The sequence below is a fragment of the Cynocephalus volans genome, chromosome 8 (genome assembly GCF_027409185.1).
Source record: "Cynocephalus volans isolate mCynVol1 chromosome 8, mCynVol1.pri, whole genome shotgun sequence".
NCBI lineage: Eukaryota > Metazoa > Chordata > Mammalia > Dermoptera > Cynocephalidae > Cynocephalus > Cynocephalus volans.
Genome location: NC_084467.1, coordinates 126,389,169 through 126,408,329, shown reverse-complemented (window position 1 = coordinate 126,408,329; position 19,161 = coordinate 126,389,169). Strand labels below are relative to the sequence as shown.

The following is a 19,161-nucleotide window of genomic DNA, read 5'->3' as shown; positions in this document are numbered from 1 at the left end:
CATGTATTTGTATAGTTTCCAGAGTTTTGCTTGTTACTGCTTTGTTTTTTAAAAAACTGTTGTCATCTGAAATTATACTTGAAATGATTTCAATTTTTTAAAAAAATTTTCAAGACTTGATTTGTGACTTAACATGTGGTCTATCCTGGAGAATGTTCCATATGCTAATGAGAAGAATATATATTCTGTAGTGGTTGGATCAAATGTCCTGTAGATGTCTGCCAATCCTGTAGATGTCTGCCAAGTCCAATTGGTCTAAATTATTGTCTAATATCTGTTACTCTGTTGATTTGTTGCCTAGATAATCTGTCCAATGTTGAGAGAGGGGTGTTGAGGTCCCCAACATTATTGTATTGGTGTCTATCTCTTTCTTTAGGTCTAATAGTGTTTGCTTTATTTATCAGGGTGTTCCGATGTTGAGTTCATATATATTTATGATTGTTATATCTTCTTGCTGGATAGATTCCTTTATCATTATATAATGACCTTATATGTGTCTTTTATAGTTTTTGGTTTAAAGTCTGCTTTGTCAGCAATAACAATAGCTACTCTTGCTTGTTTTTAGTTTCCATTTGTGGCGTATCTTTTTTCATCCCTTCACTATTAGTCTGTGTGAGTCTTTACAGGTGAGGTTAGTTTCTTGTAGGCAGCATATAGTTAGGTCTAGTTTTTTAAATCCATTCAACCAGTGTATATCTTTTGAGTGGGGAATAAAATCTTTACCTTTAGGGTTGTAATTGAAAGGTACTGTCTTACTACTAGCATTTTATTGATTTTCATATGGTTCTTTTATATATCTTTTGTTTCTTACTTTCCCTTGTTTGTCTTGGATGTTCATTGGTTTTTTGAGGTGACAAGAAGTAGTTTCTTTCTCTTTCTCATTTGCATATCTGCTCCAGCAGTGACTTTTGTTCTTTCTCATTTATTCATGGTGGTGATTATCATTTCTTGGATTCCAGACGCAGGACTCCTTTGAGGATTTCTCGCAGGGCTTGGTGTGTTGGGAATTCCCATAGATTTTATTTTCTGGGAAATACACTATTTCTCCTTCATTTCTGAAGGATACTTGCTGGGTGTACTGTTCTTGGCTTGCAGTTATTTTCTTTTAGTACTTTGACTGTATCATCCCATTCTCTTCTGGCTTGTAAGGCTTCTACTGAGAAATCTGCTGTTATTATGATGGGGACTACCTTAGAGGTGACTTGACACTTTTCTCTTGTTCTTTTTAGGATTCCCTTTTTGTCTTTGAGTTTTGATACTTTGACTACAATGTTTCTCAGAGAAGACCTTTTTGGATTGGATATGTTTGGGGATCTTTGATCCTCTAAGATCTGGAAGTCCATATATCTCCTTGTACTTGGGAATTTTTATGCTATTATTTTATTGAATAGATTTTTCAATGACTTTTCTTTTCTCCTCGCTTTCAGGAACACTGATGATTTGGATGTTTGTGCTTAAGGTTGTCTGATAGCTATCATAGATTTTCTTCACTTTTTCACTTTTTTTTTTTCCTTTTTGTCCATCCACATTATTTCAAGAGACTGTCTTTGAGGTCAGAAATTCTTTATTTTGCTTGCTCTAGCCTACTGCTTAAGCTCTCAGTTGTATTTTTTATTTTATTGATTGAATCATTCCATTCCAAGAGTTCTGCTACATTCTTTTTAAAGTATCTATGTCTTTGTATATTTCCTTCTTCATATCCTTCATGGTTTTCTCATTTCATTGGGTTACCTATTGGAGTCTTCTTGCATCTCATTGATTGCCCTTAAGATTGTTGCTCAGAGTTTGTTTTTCATTATTTCAAATGTTTCCTGTTGCTCTCTCTATGCTTCGACCATTTTACAATGTGAGACCCTTGGGTCACTGTCACCACCACCAGATGAACTTTGGACTTCCCAGCCTCAGAAAGTCCATGTACACCATGTCATTCTCAGCATCACTGTAGAACCACCACCACCAAGGTCCTCACCAGACTTCCAGTCAAGATGGCGGAATAGATGGTCCCTAGCATCACTCTCTCCCACAAATCAACCAATTTACAACTATAAAAAAATAACATCAAGTGCATACAAAATGGGGAGATGTCCAGCAGGGGCGGCAGAAGCTCTGTGAAAACCACATGCCCTGCAGGGATGTTGTCACACGATCCAGCAGATAGGCTTCACCGCCACCACCCAGCTCCATTCCCAGCCTGGCCCAGCCTCCCCAGAGTGGGGAGACGTCCAGCAGGGGAGGCAGAGGATCCGCAGAAACCACACACCCTGTGGGGCCTCCACTGCGTGATCCAGCAGGTAGGCGTCACCGCCAGCACCCGGCTCCATACCCAGCTGAGCCTAGAGTGCACAGAGCAGGGTGATGTCCGGCAGGGGAGGCGGTAACTCCACGGGGACCACACTGCCGCCGTGCGATTCAGCAGCCCAGCCCAGTACATACAGAGCAGAGAGACATCCAGCAGGGGTGGCAGAAGCTCTGTAGAGACCACACACCCTGTGGGGGGACCACCGCCACACGATCCAACAGCAGGTAGGCTTCACCACTGCCACCCGGCTCCATCTCAAACCCAGCCCAGCGTGCATGGAGCAGGGAGACATCCAGCAGGGGAGGTGGAAGCTCAGCAGAGACCACACACCCTGCAGTACTGCCTCGTGATCCAGCAGCCCAGCTGAGTCCAAACTGAACAGAGAGGTGGCTCCCCAGAGAGTCCCAAGACACGAGGAAACCACACACGCAAGGCACTAGTGGCCAACTGAGCAGTCACTGAGGTAGCCATACCAAATTGGCAACCCTACCAACATCTTAGTCAGACAATAGTTTCAAACTTGTAGACTGTGAAACCCCCTGCCACAATGAATAAACATCAAAGAAAAGATACCAGAAATATGAAAAATCAAGAAAGTACACTACCAAAGGGTAATAAGTCTCAAGCTCTAAATCCTATAGAACAAGAAGCCCTTGAAATGACTGACAAGGAATTTCAAGTGATAATTCTAAGGAAACTGAATGAGATACAAGAAAACTCAGCTAGACAACATGATGAAATGAGAAAAAGTATACAGGACCTGAAAGAGGAAATGTACAAGGAAATCAACGTCCTGAAAAAAAATGTAGCAGAACTTGCTGAACTGAAGAAGTTATTCAGCGAAATAAAAAACACAACGGAGAGTTTAACCAGCAGACTAGCGGAAGTTGAAGACAGAACCTCGGAACTTGAAGATGGGCTTTTTGAAATAACACAGACAAAAAAAAAAAAAAAAAAAAAAAGGAAAAAGAATCAAGGGCATTGAAGAAAATCTGAGAGAGATATCAGACAACCTTAAGTGCTCAAATATCTGAGTCATGGGTATTCCAGAAGAGGAGGAAAAAGGAGATTGCATTGAAAACATATTCACAAAATAGTGGCAGAAAACTTCCCAGGTATAGGAAAAATCACAGATCTTCAGATCGAGGAAGCTCAAAGATCTCCAAACGTATTCAACCCAAAAAGGTCTTCTCCAAGACATGTTATAGTCAAATTGGCAAAACTCAAAGACAAAGACAGAATCTTAAAAGCTGCAAGAAAGAAGCATCAAATCCCTATAAGGGAGGCCCAATCAGGCTAACACCAGACTTTTCATCACAAAGCCTAAAAGCTAGAAGGGAATGGGATGATATATTCAAAATACTAAAAGACAAAGAGTGCCAGCCAAGAATACTCTACCCTGCAAGGCTATCCTTCCAAAATGAAGGGCAAATAGTATATTTCTCAGACAAACAAAAACTGCCAGAGTTCACCACCATACGACCACCCTTACAAGAAATTCTCAAGGGAGTCCTGGGTTTGGTTCCTGAAAAATAACTACCACTGCCATAAAAACCCAAGAAAAATCAAAACCCACTAGTATAATAAAAATGGCATTCATGAAGAGAAAACAAACAAACAAAAAGGCTATCTACAACCCAAGGAACCAACAAATACAGAAAACAAACAGTAAATCAGAAAGCAAGGAACACCTAAGACAACCAAACAATAATCAATAAAATGCTAGGAATAAATCAACACTTTTCAATAACAACTCTTAATGTAAAAGGCTTAAATTCCCCAATCAAAAGACATAGACTGGCTGACTGGATCAAAAAGGAGGACCCAACTATATGCTGCCTACAAGAGACCCACCTCACCCATAAAGACTCATATAGATTAAGAGTGAAAGGATGGAAAAAGATTTACCATGCAAACAGAAAAGAAAAACGAACTGGAATAGCTATTCTTATATCTGATAAAATATACTTTAAAATAAAAACCATAAAAAGAGACAATGAGGGACACTACATAATGATAAAAGGATTGATCCATCAAGAAGACATAACAATCATAAATATATACGCACGCAATGTTGGAGCAGCCAGATTTATAAAACAAACTCTGTTAGACCTAAAGAAGGAAATAGACACTAATACCATAGTAGCAGGGGACCTAAACACCCCACTGTCAATATTGGACAGATCATGTAGGCAAAGAATCAGCAGAGAAACACAATATCCAAACAATACTCTAGACCAATTGGACTTGGCAGATATCTACAGAACATTCCATCCAACAACCTCAGAATATTCATTCTTCTCATCAGCACATGGATCATTCTCCAGGATACATCACATATTAGGTCACAAAACATGTCTCAACAAATTCAAAAAAATTGGAATTATCCCATGTATTTTCTCAGACGACAATGGATTAAAATTAGAAATCAATGACAAACGAAATTCTGGAAACTATACAAACACATGGAAATTAAACAGCATTCTACTTAATGACATATGGGTCCAAGAAGAAATCAAGCAGGGAATCAGAAAATTTATTGAAACTAATGAAAATAATGATACATCATACCAAAACCTGTGGGATACTGCAAAAGCAGTATTAAGGGGGAAATTTATTGCATTAAATGCTCACTTCAGAAGAATGGAAAGATGGCAAGTGAACAACCTAACACTTCACCTTAAAGAACTAGAAAAACAAGAACAATCCAAACCTAAAATTAGCAGATGGAAAGAAATCATTAAGATCAGAGCAGAACTTAATGAAACCCAAAATACAATACAAAAGATCAATGAATCAAAAAGTTGGTTTTTTGAAAAGATAAATAAAATTGACAAACCATTAGCATGGCTAACAAAAAAAAAAGAGAGAAGATTCAAATAGCAAAAATTAGAAATGAAAAAGGCGATATTACAACTGATTCATCTGAAATACAAGGAATCATTTGAGACTACTATAAACAACTATACGCCAACAAATGTGAAAATCTCAAGGAAATAGATAAATTTATGGACACACACAAGCTCCCAAAACTGAGACATGAAGACGTAGAAAATCTGAACAGACCAATAACAATAAAGGAGATTGAAGCTGTTATCAGAAGGCTCCCAACAAAGAGAAGCCCAGGACCAGATGGATTCACAGCAGAATTTTACCAAACATTCAGAGAGGAATTGACACTCATTCTTTACAAACTATTCCAAAAGATTGAAACAGACGCAAATCTCCCAAACTCATTCTATGAAGCAAACATCATCCTGATATCAAAACCAGATAACGATACAACCAAAAACGAAAACTACAGGCCAATATCCTTGATGAATATAGATGCAGAAATCCTCAATAAAATACTAGCTAACAGAATACAGCAACACATACGTAAAATTATTCACCACGATCAAGTGGGATTCATCCCAGGGATGCAAGGTTGGTTCAACATACACAAATCAATAAATGTGATACACCATATTAATAAAATCAAAGACAAGGATCATATTATCATCTCTATAGATGCTGAAAAAGCTGAAAGCTTTTCCTTTAAGAACAGGAACTAGACAAGGATGCCCACTCTCACCACTGATATTCAACATAGTTTTAGAAGTACTAGCCAGAGCAATCAGAGAAGAGAAGGAAATAAAGGGCAACCAGATTGGAAAAGATGAATTCAAACTATCCCTGCTTGCAGATGACATGATCCTATATATCGAACCTCCTAAAGCCTCTACAAAAAAACTCTCGGAGTTGATAAATGATTTCACCAAAGTAGCAGGATACAAAATCAACACACAAAAATCAGTAGCATTTCTTTTCTCCAATAGTGAACATGCAGAAAGAGAAATCAAGAAAGCCTGCCCATTTACAATAGCCACCAAAAAAATAAAATACTTAGGAATTGAGTTAACCAAGGAGGTGAAAAATCTCTATAATGAGAACTACAAACCACTACTGAGAGAAATTAGAGAGGATACAAGAAGATAGAAAGATATCCCATGCTCTTGGATTGGAAGAATTAACATAGTGAAAATGTCCATACTACCCAAAGTGATATAGAAATTCAATGCAATCCCCATCAAAATTCCAATGACATTTTTCTCAGAAATGGAAAGAACTATCCAGACATTTATATGGAATAGCAAAAGACCACACATAGCCAAAGCATCGCTGAGCAAAAAAAATAAAGCTGGAGGCATAACACTACCTGACTTTAAACTATACTACAAACCTATAATAACCAAAACAGTATGGTACTGGCATAAAAACAGACACACTAATTAATGGAATAGAATAGAGAATCCAGAAATCAACACACACACCTACAGCCATCTGATCTTTGACAAAGGCACCCAGCCTATACACTGGGGAAGAGACTGCCACTTCAGCTAATGGTGCTGGGAGAACTGGTTATCCATATGCAGGAGAATGAAACTAGACCCATACTTTTCACCATACACTAAAATCAACTCAAAATGTATTAAAGAATTAAATATACACCCTGAAACAATAAAACTTCTTAAAGAAAACATAGGAGAAACACTTCAGGAAATAGGACTGGACACAAACTTCATGAATATGACCCCAAAGCACGGGCAACCAAAGGTAAAATAAACAAATCGGATTATATCAAACTAAAAAGCTTCTGCACAGCAAAAGAAACAATTAACAGGGTTAAAAGACAACCAACAGAGTGGGAGAAAATATTTGCAAAATATACATCTGGCAAAGGATTAATATCCAGAATATATTAGGAACTCAAACAACTTTACAAGAAAAAAACAAGCAACCCAATTAAAAAATGGGCAAAAGAGCTAAGTAGGCATTTCTCTAAGGAAGATATACAAATGGCCAACAGACATATGAAAAAATGCTCAACATCACTCAGCATCCGGGAAATGCAAATCAAAACCACATTGAGATACCATCTAACCCCAGTTAGGATGGCTAAAATCCAAAAGACTCTGAACGATAAATGCTGGCGAGGTTGCGGAGAAAAAGGAACTCTCATACATTGTTGGTGGGACTGCAAAATGGTGCAGCCTCTATGGAAAATGGTATGGAGGTTCCTCAAACAATTGCAGATAGATCTACCATATGACCCAGCTATCCCACTGCTGGGAATATACCCAGAGGAATGGAAATCATCAAGTCGAAGGTATACCTGTTCCCCAATGTTCATCGCTTCTATTTGAGAGAAGAGACTGTGCCTTGGGGAGTTTGCATAAGATAGGTTTACGGCCAGGTTTTAGCAGTGGCTTGAGAGAATGGAGAATGTTTGGGAGGTCATATATCATTGAATAGGAATTACAGAAAACAAACTATCAGGTTTTATGAGGGAAAGAAGGAATTTTGGATTGCACAGGGGAGAAGCACAGCACATTGCAGTAGTTATTAGTGATTAAGGGCAGGGAAGATAAGAGGAGCTTATGTTTCGATCAGTGACCAAAGGAAACAGCTGTGATGGCGCTGCTGATCGCTTCTTGGAGGATGATGGGCTTTCAGTTCTCACACCATTCAGCCTAATGTAATTTTTTATTGCGTATTTGTAAAAATAAATGTACAATTTAGTGTTCTATTGTGCTCTATTTGTAGATAAAATAAATAGTAACTTTGAATTGTATTCTTTGAAAGCATGAGCCATATTGAACATAATTTATTTCAAAAAAATTTTATGTAAGATGACATCATGGCTATATGTATATTTCCCTTTGAAATTTTTATTTTTTGCTACACTTCAAATCTGTCTCAAATATTGATTTTAATGCAAATTTGTATCATAAACTAATAGTGTTCTGAAGTACTTTTACGAACTTCATCTCTACTGAAGCTGAGCTGTAGTATAACTTGGTAGTTGATTAATTTGGCTTCTTAATACATTGCAATAATAAGTGCATTTTGTTGGTTATTTCTGTGGGGAATTGTGTACAATGTGAGTTATACTTTTAATGTTTTACTTTCAGTGTATCTGTGCCTTTATATTTAAAGAGTGGCTCAAGCAGACACCATGTATTTGGATCTACCAGTCGAGCAATTTACTACTTTTGGTTGGAGCTCATTTGTATTTAATTATAATTATTGATATGGTAGGTTTTAAGTCTACCATCTTGATATTTGCTGTCTATTTGTTTTATCTCTTTTTAATTCCATTATTCATTCTTTTCTGCCTTCTTGTGTATTAACCAAGTGTATTAAGTATATTCTATTTTATGTTTTTATCATTCTTCAGCTATGCTTCTTTGCATTGTTTAAAATAACTGCTCTACAGATTATAATATATATACTGAATGTGTCAGAAATGTATTATTTTTTGTTTTTTTTTTTTTCCGTCTGTTTCGTGACCGGTACTCAGCCAGTGAGCGCACCGGCCATTCCTATATAGGATCCAAACCCACAGCCGGAGCGTCGCTGCGCTCCCAGCGCCGCACTCTCCCGAGTGCGCCACGGGCTTGGCCCAGAAATGTATCATTTTTGAAGTATTTGTTTTTGTTTTGTTTTTGCTGGATATGTAATTTTGGGCTGGCAGTTTTTTTCTTTTTAGCACTTTAAAGATGATGTTCGATTGTTTTATCTTTTTTTATTCAAAATATTTTAACATTTACTTGTACATATTTATGGTGTGTTGTTTCAATACATGCATAAACTGCACAATGATTCACTTAGGGTACACAGCATAGCTTTGTACCCCTTAGTCCACCAGTTATCTTCCTTCTTCCTCTCCACCCTCAGCCCTGTGATAACCACTGTTCTACTTTCTACTTCTATGAGAACCACTTTTTTTGTTGTTGTTGTTGTTATTTAGATTCCACATGAGTGATATCATGTGGTATTTGTCTTTCTGTGCCTGACTGACTTCACTTAACATGATGATTTCCAGTTTCATCCACGTTGCTAAAAATGATAGTTTATCTTTTTTTTTAGTAGCTGAGTAGCATTTAATTGTGTATATATATACCACAGGTTTTTTATCCATTCATCCATTGATGAGCATTTAGGTTGATTTCATCTCTTGGCTATTGTGAGTAGTGCTGCCATGAAAATGGAAGTCTAGGTGTCTTTCTGATAGTGATTTCATTTATTTGGGTATATACCTAGTAGTGGGATAGCTAGGTCATAAAGTAAATCTGTTTTTAATTCTCTGAGGAACCTCTGTACTGTTTTCTACAATGACTATTCCAATATACATTCCTGCCAACAATGTAGGAGATCTCCTTTTTCTCTGCATCTTCACCAGCACTTGTTATTTTCTGTCTTGTTGATAATAGCCATTCTAGCTAGAGTGAGATGATATATCGTTGTAGTTTTAATTTGCATTTCCCTGATGATTAGTGATTTTGAGCATTTTTTTCATGTGCCTATTGGCCATTTGTATGTCTTCTTTGAGAAATGTCTATTCAGGTCCTTTGCCCATTTTTTAACTGGGTTATTATTATTATTATTTTGCTGTTGTTTGAGTTCCTTGCATATTCTGGATATTCGTCTCTTGTCTGATTTATAATTTGCAAACATTGTCTCCCATTCTGTAGGTTCTCTCTTCACTTTTTTGACAGTGTCCCTTGCTGTGCAGAAGCTTTTCAGTTTGATGTAATCCCATTTGGGTATTTTTGCTTTAGTTGCCTGTGCCTTTGTAGTTGCACTCAAAAAAATGCCTGCCCACTCTGATTTCATGTAGAGTTTCCCCTGTGGTTTCTTGTACTAGCTTCATAGTTTGGGGCAGTCTTTATTTCTAGAATTCCTTTGACAAACTTCTCATTCTGCTCTTGGGTTGTTTTCCAGATATTATTTAATTTTCTATCTGTATTTTCTTGTGACTCCCTGAGTGTTCTTAAGAGGGTTATTCTGAATTCTCTGTCAAACATTTTGTAAGTCTGCTGTTCCTCTGGGTCCATTGCTGGTGCTGCGTTTGTTTCCTTTGATGGTGTCATATTTCTCTGTTCTTTTGTGATCTTTGTGTCTTTGCACTGATTCTTGTGCATTTGAGGAGACTGCTACCTCTCCTGGGTTGTATAGGTGTTCTGTGGTGGTGTTAGACATTTACTAGTTAATATCAGAGCTTTGTCTCTGGTCAGTGGTTTTGGTTAATTCCAAAATTAGAGGAACTTCCTGTGGGGACCAGCACTTGAGCTCTGTGCTTGCGCTAAATTGCTTCTTTGCTGCTGATTTTCTGGGGAAGGCTTTTTTTGTGGACTGGATTTTAATTGTTGCCTTTTGAATCACTTCTAGATCTTGTGAGTTCAGATACACTTGGGCTATGCGGAAATTCTGGCCCGGGACTGAGTCTTCCCAGCAAACTGCGCCCCCTGCAATTCTATCACCCTGACCAGTCTCCACTGAGTGGGCCTGTGCTAGTTGGAAGGCAGATCAGCTGCCCACTCTGCACCCCAGTGTTCTCCCAGCCGGCCAGCCTCCCTCCTGCACTCCAAACACTTCCCGTGGGGTGGGCTGTGCTTAGGTCCCTTGCGATGACTCACTGGCCTCTGTGGGTCTCCTTTCTTCATTTGGCTACAGTTCCATGGTCCTATGTGGGTCCACCGGAACCCTGACAGTGGTCTCACTGGACTGGGGCTGGTAGGGTGGGCTCTGAGGCCCTCTTCTCCCATGTAGACTCCAGGCAACTTCATGCAAAGGTCTCAGCTGTGGTTTTTGCTGGCTCCTGTTTTGTGTGTTGAAGCTTCTTCCTGCCTCTCACAAGGCTGGCCCTGAAGCACCTGGGGCTTGAAATGGACTGAGTGGTTTCTTCTTCTCACAGATTCTCCCACCTTCATGAACCCTATAGGTCTCCCTTCTTTTTCCCCGTGCTCCAGTCCCGGGTTGGCAGTCTTCACTTTTTAATAGTTATAAATTTGTTGATTGTGAGGGAAAATGATGCTATGGACTTCCTATTCTGCCATCCTGATGATGTCACTCCTGCTTTTCTAATCTTTTGTTTAATTATCCCTGTGTATATGTTAATTTTGCAAATATAAAAGTTGAAATGGAGGTAGAATTTCTGGGTTTTCCTTTTAAAAATTTTGACAAATATTGCCAAATTGGTTCCAATACATGTGCCACTTAATCCTATCATCAACTGTGTGTGAGAGTTCCTGCACCCCTACTCCCTCATTGAGAAGTGTGCTTTCGAATGTTTTTATCTTTACCAATCACCAGTCTGGTATGTGGGAATTGCTGTCTCACTGTAGTATATTATGAGGGAGATTGACATATATGAGCTCGTCAAACTTTCTTTTCATGGAAAAATCCTTTGGCAACTTTTCTATTAGGAATATTAGTCTTTTTCTCTTTGATATATAGAAACTCTTTATGCATTATGCAAACTAGTTCTTTGTGAGATTAGGTGCATTACTTTTTTTCTTCATTTTTATATTTATTTTTTGCAGTGGAGAAATGTTTGACTTTATATGGTTGGATTTAAAAAGCCATAGAAAGGAAACCTGGAATAATTTTAAAAAAACAATCATTTAAAGCATGGCATAAAACCCTACATTCAAACTTTGAGCAAATTCTGTTTCTTATACCTTCAAAGTATGTACAGAATCCTACTATCCTAATCCAAACCACTATTTTCTGTTGCCTGTACTGCTGCAAAAGCCCAATAAATGGTCCCCCTTCTTTTATCTTGTCTCTCCTTCACCCAATCTATTTTCCACATAGCTGCCAGAATGATCCGTCTAAAATGCAGAATAAATTATGTATTTCATGCTCAGAAACCTCCAATGGCTTCTTATCTTAAAATAAAGCCAAAGTTCTTACTAAGGCCTAGAAGGATGTACATTACCTGATACCTGTTACTTCTCTGACTTCATCTTCTACTACTCTTCATTCACTTTGCTACAGCATCACTTTGACTTCTTTGCTATTTATTGAACATGCCAAATACAATCCCTTCTCAGCTCCTTTGCTTTTACCATTACCACTGCTTGAAATACTTTTTCTCCAGATATCCCATAACTTGCTTCCTCACTTTCTATTTAAATGTTGTCCTTTCTCCTCATCTTCCCCTTTATTACACATTCTCCTTCCCGTACTTTTCTTTTGAATCAGACATATCTATCAATTAATAATCTATTTTTTTTTCTCCCTGTGTGGGATAACACTTGCCTAGTAAAACTTTTTGTGTTGATGGAAATGTTCCGTATTTGTGCTGTTCAGTACAGTAGCTACTAGCCACGTGGTGCTGTTAAGCACTTAAAGTGTAGCTAATGTGACTGAGGTACTGAATTTTTAAATTTTTAAAATTTAAATTGCCACATGTGACTAGTGGCTACTGTACTGTACAGTGCAGGTATAGAATGTATGAGAGGGAACCTTGTTTTTGTTCATTAATGCAACCCAATACCCATGTGCCTGCTTTGTAGTAAATACTCTATAAGTGTGTGTTGAATGAATGAAAGAACAGATACCCATCAATCCTCTTCAGCCCTGAATCCTTGACTCTTGATCTGTAATTCCAGACCGAACACTTCTCAGTCATCTTCAGCCATCCCCAGACGTCTAGGTGTTTAGCAATGATTCTTTATATCCAGGGGTCCTCTCCGCAAAGTTCAGTTGTGCATCAAAGAACCTGAATTACATAAATCTTATAAATTAGACCAGAGCATACTTGGCAATGTGAGTTGCTGATAAGGGAAAATGCAAGATACAGGTAAAGGTTTTCTCTATCACAGACCTCAAATTTGGGGAAAGTATTCAGTGAGTATATTCTTTCCTTTTGTGTTCTAGCCAGGAATCCACATAGTAAGTCATACTTTTCCCAAGGATAAAGAGCCCCAAGTCTGTCCCTTTTTCTCCTTTATTCCCCCAAATAAGAGCTCTTTCAACTTTTGAAAATTCTCTGAAGATAGGACTCATCATGAACTTTGAGGGACCATGAAATAAGCTACTTCTACTAGCTTTTTCTTATGTCAAACTCCTGATGAATGTTAGCCATATCAGAAGATTTTTATATCAGAAAATCCATATGGCTATCCTCCGTAATAATAATTATAGTTTCAAAGATGTGCTTAGCAATTAAGTAGCTTCTGAAATGTACTCATAAAACTTAAAAACAAAGTTAGAATTCAAAAGAAAGGATGAATAACACAAGTGTTGGATCATTTATTTGAAAACTGTATTCCGTGGAGCTCCTTCAGGAACTGCTACAACGATCAGAACTCCACTTGTGCTGCCTAACCGCAACTCTTTTTTAAAAAAAGTTTATTTATTAATATTATTATTTATTTACATTCTAAGATGTTGCAAAGCAATTGGGGAGAGGGGGAGAGAAAAAGGGGGAAGGAAATAGTGTGGGAGGAGGAGGAAGGAGGGCGGGCATGGTTGAAGCCCATGGCACCACCTTCATTCCAGCAGGGAGACCAGCGGGCTTCCAGTGGCAGCTTGGTCATTGCTGGGCTGGATGCAGATGTCTAGGGGATGTGGCTGAAGCCCTCAGTCCCCCACTGCCCTGGCTCAGAAGCCCAGGGTGTTTCCAGTGGTGGCCTGGTGGTCATCGCTGAGCTGGTTGTAGATGTTGGGAGGGCATGGCTGACCCTCTTGTACCCCTACCACCCCAGCTCAGGATCCTGGAGTGTTTCCAGTGGCAGCTTGGTGGTCATCGCTGGGCTTGGTGCAGACATCAAGGGTGTGTGGCTGAGGCCCTCAGCCCCTGACCACCCCAGCTCAGGAGCCCAGGGTGCTTCCTGCAGCTGATTGGTGGTCGTTGCTGGGCTGGTTGCAGGTGTCAGGGGGGCATGGCTGAGGTCCTCATCTCCCTATCACCCCGGCTCGGGAGCTTTAATGCTGATTCCCTGGGGAAGGCTTTTTGTGCAGCTCAGGTTTTAATTTTTGACCTTGTTAACACCTCTGGGTCTTGTGAGGTCCAGTACACCTGGCTTGTGTGGAAACTCTGGTCTGGTCGTGAGTCTTTTCAGCATACTGCACCCTTTGCAATTCTATATTCTGGACCAGTCTCCACTGAATGGTCCTGCACTGATTGGAGGGCTGATCAGCTGTCCATGCTGTGCCCCAATGTTCCCCCAGTGGGCCCATCTCCACCGCCTGTACTCCAAACACCTCCTATGGGATAGGCTTTGTGCAATTCCCTTGCAATGACTCACTGGCCTCTGAGTGGCTTCTTTTTTCAGTTGTCTGTGGTTCCTTCTGTGTGAGTTGAGGAGAACCCTGTTAATGGTCTTGCTGGCCTGGGGGCCACCAGGGCCCTCTTCTCCCCTGCCCTCTCCAAGCAACCTCATACGAAGGGCATGGCAGCAGTTTTTTCCAGCTCTTGCTCCATGTACTCATCAGCTCCAGCCTTGAAGAGGCTGGGGCTCGAAATTTTTCTTTCATGGTGGCTTCTCCTGCCTTCATGAACTCCATAGGTCTCTCCCTCCTTGTCCGTTGAGGTCTAGCAGCCCCAGCTTAGCTGTCATCACTTTTTAATAGTTGTACATTGGTTGGTTTGTGGGAGAGAGTGATGCTAGGGACCATCTATTCAGCCATCTTGACTGGAAGCTCACCCAACACTTCTTCAATCCTTTCCTTTATATGTTTGTACTATTGGGCAAAATTATTTTATTTGACAAAGAGTTCAGCTTTGAAGAGTTTGAAAATCACTGCTTTTAGACTTTCTTCATGTATTGATTACCTCAGTGAGACTTTTGAAAGAAGCCAGATGGCAATGAGTTCAATGTCTAATTTTCTGACGAAAGGGTAATTAGTGTTGATAATTCAAGGATAATGTATTTGGTTAGATACTAGAAATGAAGCTAATGAGATTATCATTATTATGAAAAATTGATGAGTGGGACATGTATTCTCGTAAGGTTCCATGGGCAGGGAACCTTATCTAAATTAATCTAAATTAATCAAAGCTTATTTTTTTAATCAGCGGGAAAACAGAGATCCACAACAAGCTTTTCGATCATGGCTTAAAAAAAAGCATGAAGAACAGATGAAAGAAAGAAAGGCAGAAGAACTAAGAAAGCAAGAGGAATGCTTATTCTTCCTTATAGGAACAGAAGGCCGTGAAAGGGCCTTTAAACAGTAAGTTAAAGGCAGGGCATTTCCCCCCCTTCTTCACAGTCATTTTAGAAAGTTATATGATTATTAAAGCTTGAAAAAAACCCAAAATATTTTCTCTTATAGTATGTACCTATTCAACTTTAAATCCATGCTTTAAAAAAATGTATAATTCTTTAACTCCATAATTTATGTATTTATATAGTTCCTCCTTCAAAATACTTCTTAAAACTAAGATTATTTCCTGTGGTACCAGTATGATAGCTTTTGATACTTACCTTTTACTTATTCGTTTAATTGTTTATTTCTTATAGAAATGGGTCAAAGATTGGTTACAGCTTTTCCTGTATAGCCCTCAGAAAAACTGAACAAAGTTGCATTTACCAATATATATTTTTGTGTTAAGACATACAAGTGGGCTGAGAAGGAAAATTTGCATAGACCAAATGAAAAGGAGATCTGGGCACACATTTTGGTAATTTAAGGCAAAGCTGATCTCTTTTCCATTATCCGGTTAAGACTGCAGTACCTCGCTGATCCTGAGATTACAGACCTGGCTTCATAATTTTGCTAGCAAGCCTTAGGGAGAGTGAGGGAACAGAGTGAATATTGAGTCCAGTTGTTTGAAGTTCATTACTTTTTTCTTTTCTTTTTTGCCATCTCTTTCTTTTCTTTTCTTTTCTTTCTCTCTTCCTTTCTTTTCTCTCTCTCTGTGTCTCTCTCCATTTTTTTTACATGACCTTTTATTATAATAGAAACAGTAAATGGACATTATGGAAATGGAGGGGTTTAAACTAACATTTTCATCATCCAGAAATCATGATTGTTAGCACCAGAGTGCCTACCTTCTAGATATGTTTCTCTGTACATATACTTACAATTAAAAAATATAAATTGAGATCATACTATATATACTGTTCTGCAATGTTCTTATTTTCATTAATGATCTCATCCAATATCCAGCCATATCTTTTTCTCCTACTGACCATAAATGACTTACAGTTAATTTGCTTAAATTAGCATCCAGTTCAGGAATGTACATCAGGTAATGATACTTCTTAAGTCTCTTTTATTCTAACACAGTTACTTAGTTGTTTAGGTTTGTTTCTGAAAAAAACACCTGTATGTATATGTATAAACACAGACACCCCATATACACACTTATTTACCAGATATACATGGGTACTTCAAAAAGATCATGGAAAGCTTTGTATTTTTCCATGAACTTTTTGAAGTACCTAGTATGTATGTATACAGTTATTTTTTATATTATTTTAACTAAGTGAGCTTTATAGACTTGAATTTTTTAGAATGTGGACTCTTCCTTTACCTCTTTTGATGCTTTCTTGCTGAGGCTTATTTCTCTATTTTAAGGAAGAACTATTTTCTGCACTGAAAAGCAAGAGCTCTATAATTTCCCTACCAAGAAGAGTAAGGCAGCATTTCTGCACCTAGTACTCTGAACCTGGCTAAGTAATGTTTTAAAACACAGCTAGTTGCAAAGAATAAGTTTTTTGGAAACTATCACATAGTTATTTACTTAAAAAACCATCTTAAAACAAACACAGGACCTACAGCACATGTAAAATGATTGTTTATTACTAAAAAGCCAATTAAGTTGACAATTTTATCATAAGACAAACTTAATTCCAAACATTTGATCCCAAATGTAATTATGCTTTCTTGTATGAGTCTGGGGTATAAGTCTGAATTGTTTCAGTCAATACTTTAATAATTTGTTTTGTGACAGTATTTTAATGTAAAGAAATGTTCATCCCCATACCAACCAGCTGCCAATAAATAAATAAATAAATAAATGTCCATTTCCTTTAATCATCTGTAGTAGTAACTTTATAACATGAGGAGCATATTCAGGTTGATACTCACCAAATCTGATCCTGCCTTTTTCTACAGATGGCTGAGAAGGAAACGGATAGAAAAAATAGAAGAGCAACAAGCTGTTAAAGAGAGAGCTAGACAGCTCCGACTGGAAGCAAAGCGTTCTAAACAGTTACAGAACCACCTTTGTATGTCAGAAGCCAAATCTTTTCGTTTTACTGATCATTATAACTGAAGGTATCTATTAAATACTTCATTTGGCAGCTGCTATCATCAAAATTTTTGGTATCATTTCTTCTACGTGCTTTTATCTTACTCTAAATTATGGAAATGGTATTTATGTTTTGGTGATGTTGACAGTAAATTTATGGGTTTTTTTTAACACTAGAATGAAATAAATTTCTTCTCTCATAGTATTGTAATGTGTTGTGCCATCTCTTAGTCTGTACAACAGATTGAACAAATGAACTCTGTGTTGTAATACACCTAAATTATTTTATAACATTTCTAGCTAGAATGAACACAAGAAAGGGACAAATTTCTATTCATAGTTCCTGTTAGCACTTTAAAAAATTGCAACAGAACATTTCATAAGGCAGGAGTGACTTCTTAAGCCTGGTTCAAGACATTATACAAAGTCCTCTTTATGTCAACTTTGAAACTGAATAGCTGTGGCGAGGTAAGCAAAAGGATAGGCCTAATTCCACCTGTTAGTACTTAAAAAAAAAAAAGTAACAATTATGCATAATCTTTGATATATGTAAGAACGTGTAAGGGATAGGGGACAAAGTAATAAAGTAAACATGCAAATGTGATAGAGAATGGACAATCACTGTAAGAATTCTGTTAAAGCTTCAAAAGACAAGGTTCTCATCAACTGGTATTTGTACCTTAATCACTTGACCCTAAATTAGAAAACATAGAACTCTTCAGTCCTATCTCAACTTCTTATAGCACTTGGAGCATATACCAGGCAATTTAACATAAGCCACCACCTCTATATCCAGTTCCAAAATATTTTTTCACCCCAAAAGAAAACCCCTTGCCTGTTAAGCAGTCACTCCCTAATCTCTTCTCCTCCAAGCCCCTGGCAAACACTATGTGCTTTTTCTGTCTCTAAGGATTTGCCTATTCTATTTCATATAAATGAAGTAATACGATATGAACTTTTATATCTTCTTTAACTTAGCATAATGTTTTGGAGTTTCATTCATATTGTAGCATGTATCAGTATTTCATTCTTTTTTATGGAATAAAGTAATATTTGTATATATAACATGTGTGTATATACCACATTTTGTTTATCCATTTGTCAGCTGATGGACATTTGGGCTGTTTCCAACTTTTGGTTATGGTGAATATTGCTGCTGTGAACGTTGTGTACAACTATTTGAGTACCTGTTTTCAATTCTCTTGGGTATATATCTAATGGAATGGAGTTGCTGAGTAATATTGTAATTCTATGGTAAACTATTTGAGAAATTGCAAAACTGTTTTCCACAGAGGTCATGCCGTTTTAGTCTGACCAACAATGCACGAAAGTTTCAATTTCTCCACATCCTTACCAACACTTATTTTTCTTATTATTTTTATTATGGCCATCTTAATGTATGTATAATACTGTCACATTGTAGTTTTAATTTGCATCTTCCTAATAACTAATCTCATGTGTTTGTTGGCCACTTGTATATCTTCTTTGGAGAAATGTCTATTCATGTTGTCTATTTTTTTAGATTGGGTTGTCTTTTTGTTGTTGAGTTGTAAGAGTTCTTCTCTATATATTCTGAAGACTGGATCCTTAATAGATATATTATTTGTAAATATTCTCCCTTTCTGTATGTTGTCTTTTCACTTTCTTGCTAATGTCCTTTGATGTACAAACACTTTTGATTTTGATGAAGTCTAATTAATCTATTTTTTTCTTTTGTTGGTCATTCTTTTGGTGTCATAGCTAAGAATTCATTGTTGAACTGAAAGTCATGAAGACTTATCCCTGTGTTTTCTTCAAAGAGTACTATAGTTTCAGCTCATATATTTAA

At 37.7% G+C, this 19,161-nt stretch overlaps 1 protein-coding gene across 1 annotated transcript in view; it reads left to right on the top strand.

Annotated features, from left to right (window-relative positions):
- CCDC181 (coiled-coil domain containing 181) overlaps positions 1 to 17,357 on the top strand; it is a 29,801-nt gene extending 12,444 nt beyond the window's left edge. Inside the window, exons 4-5 of the mRNA XM_063103696.1 lie at positions 15,153 to 15,307; positions 17,198 to 17,357. Coding sequence (XP_062959766.1) covers positions 15,153 to 15,307; positions 17,198 to 17,357 — 315 coding nt within the window. The remainder of the gene's footprint in view (positions 1 to 15,152; positions 15,308 to 17,197) is intronic.
- Positions 17,358 to 19,161: the final 1,804 nt, after the last annotated feature.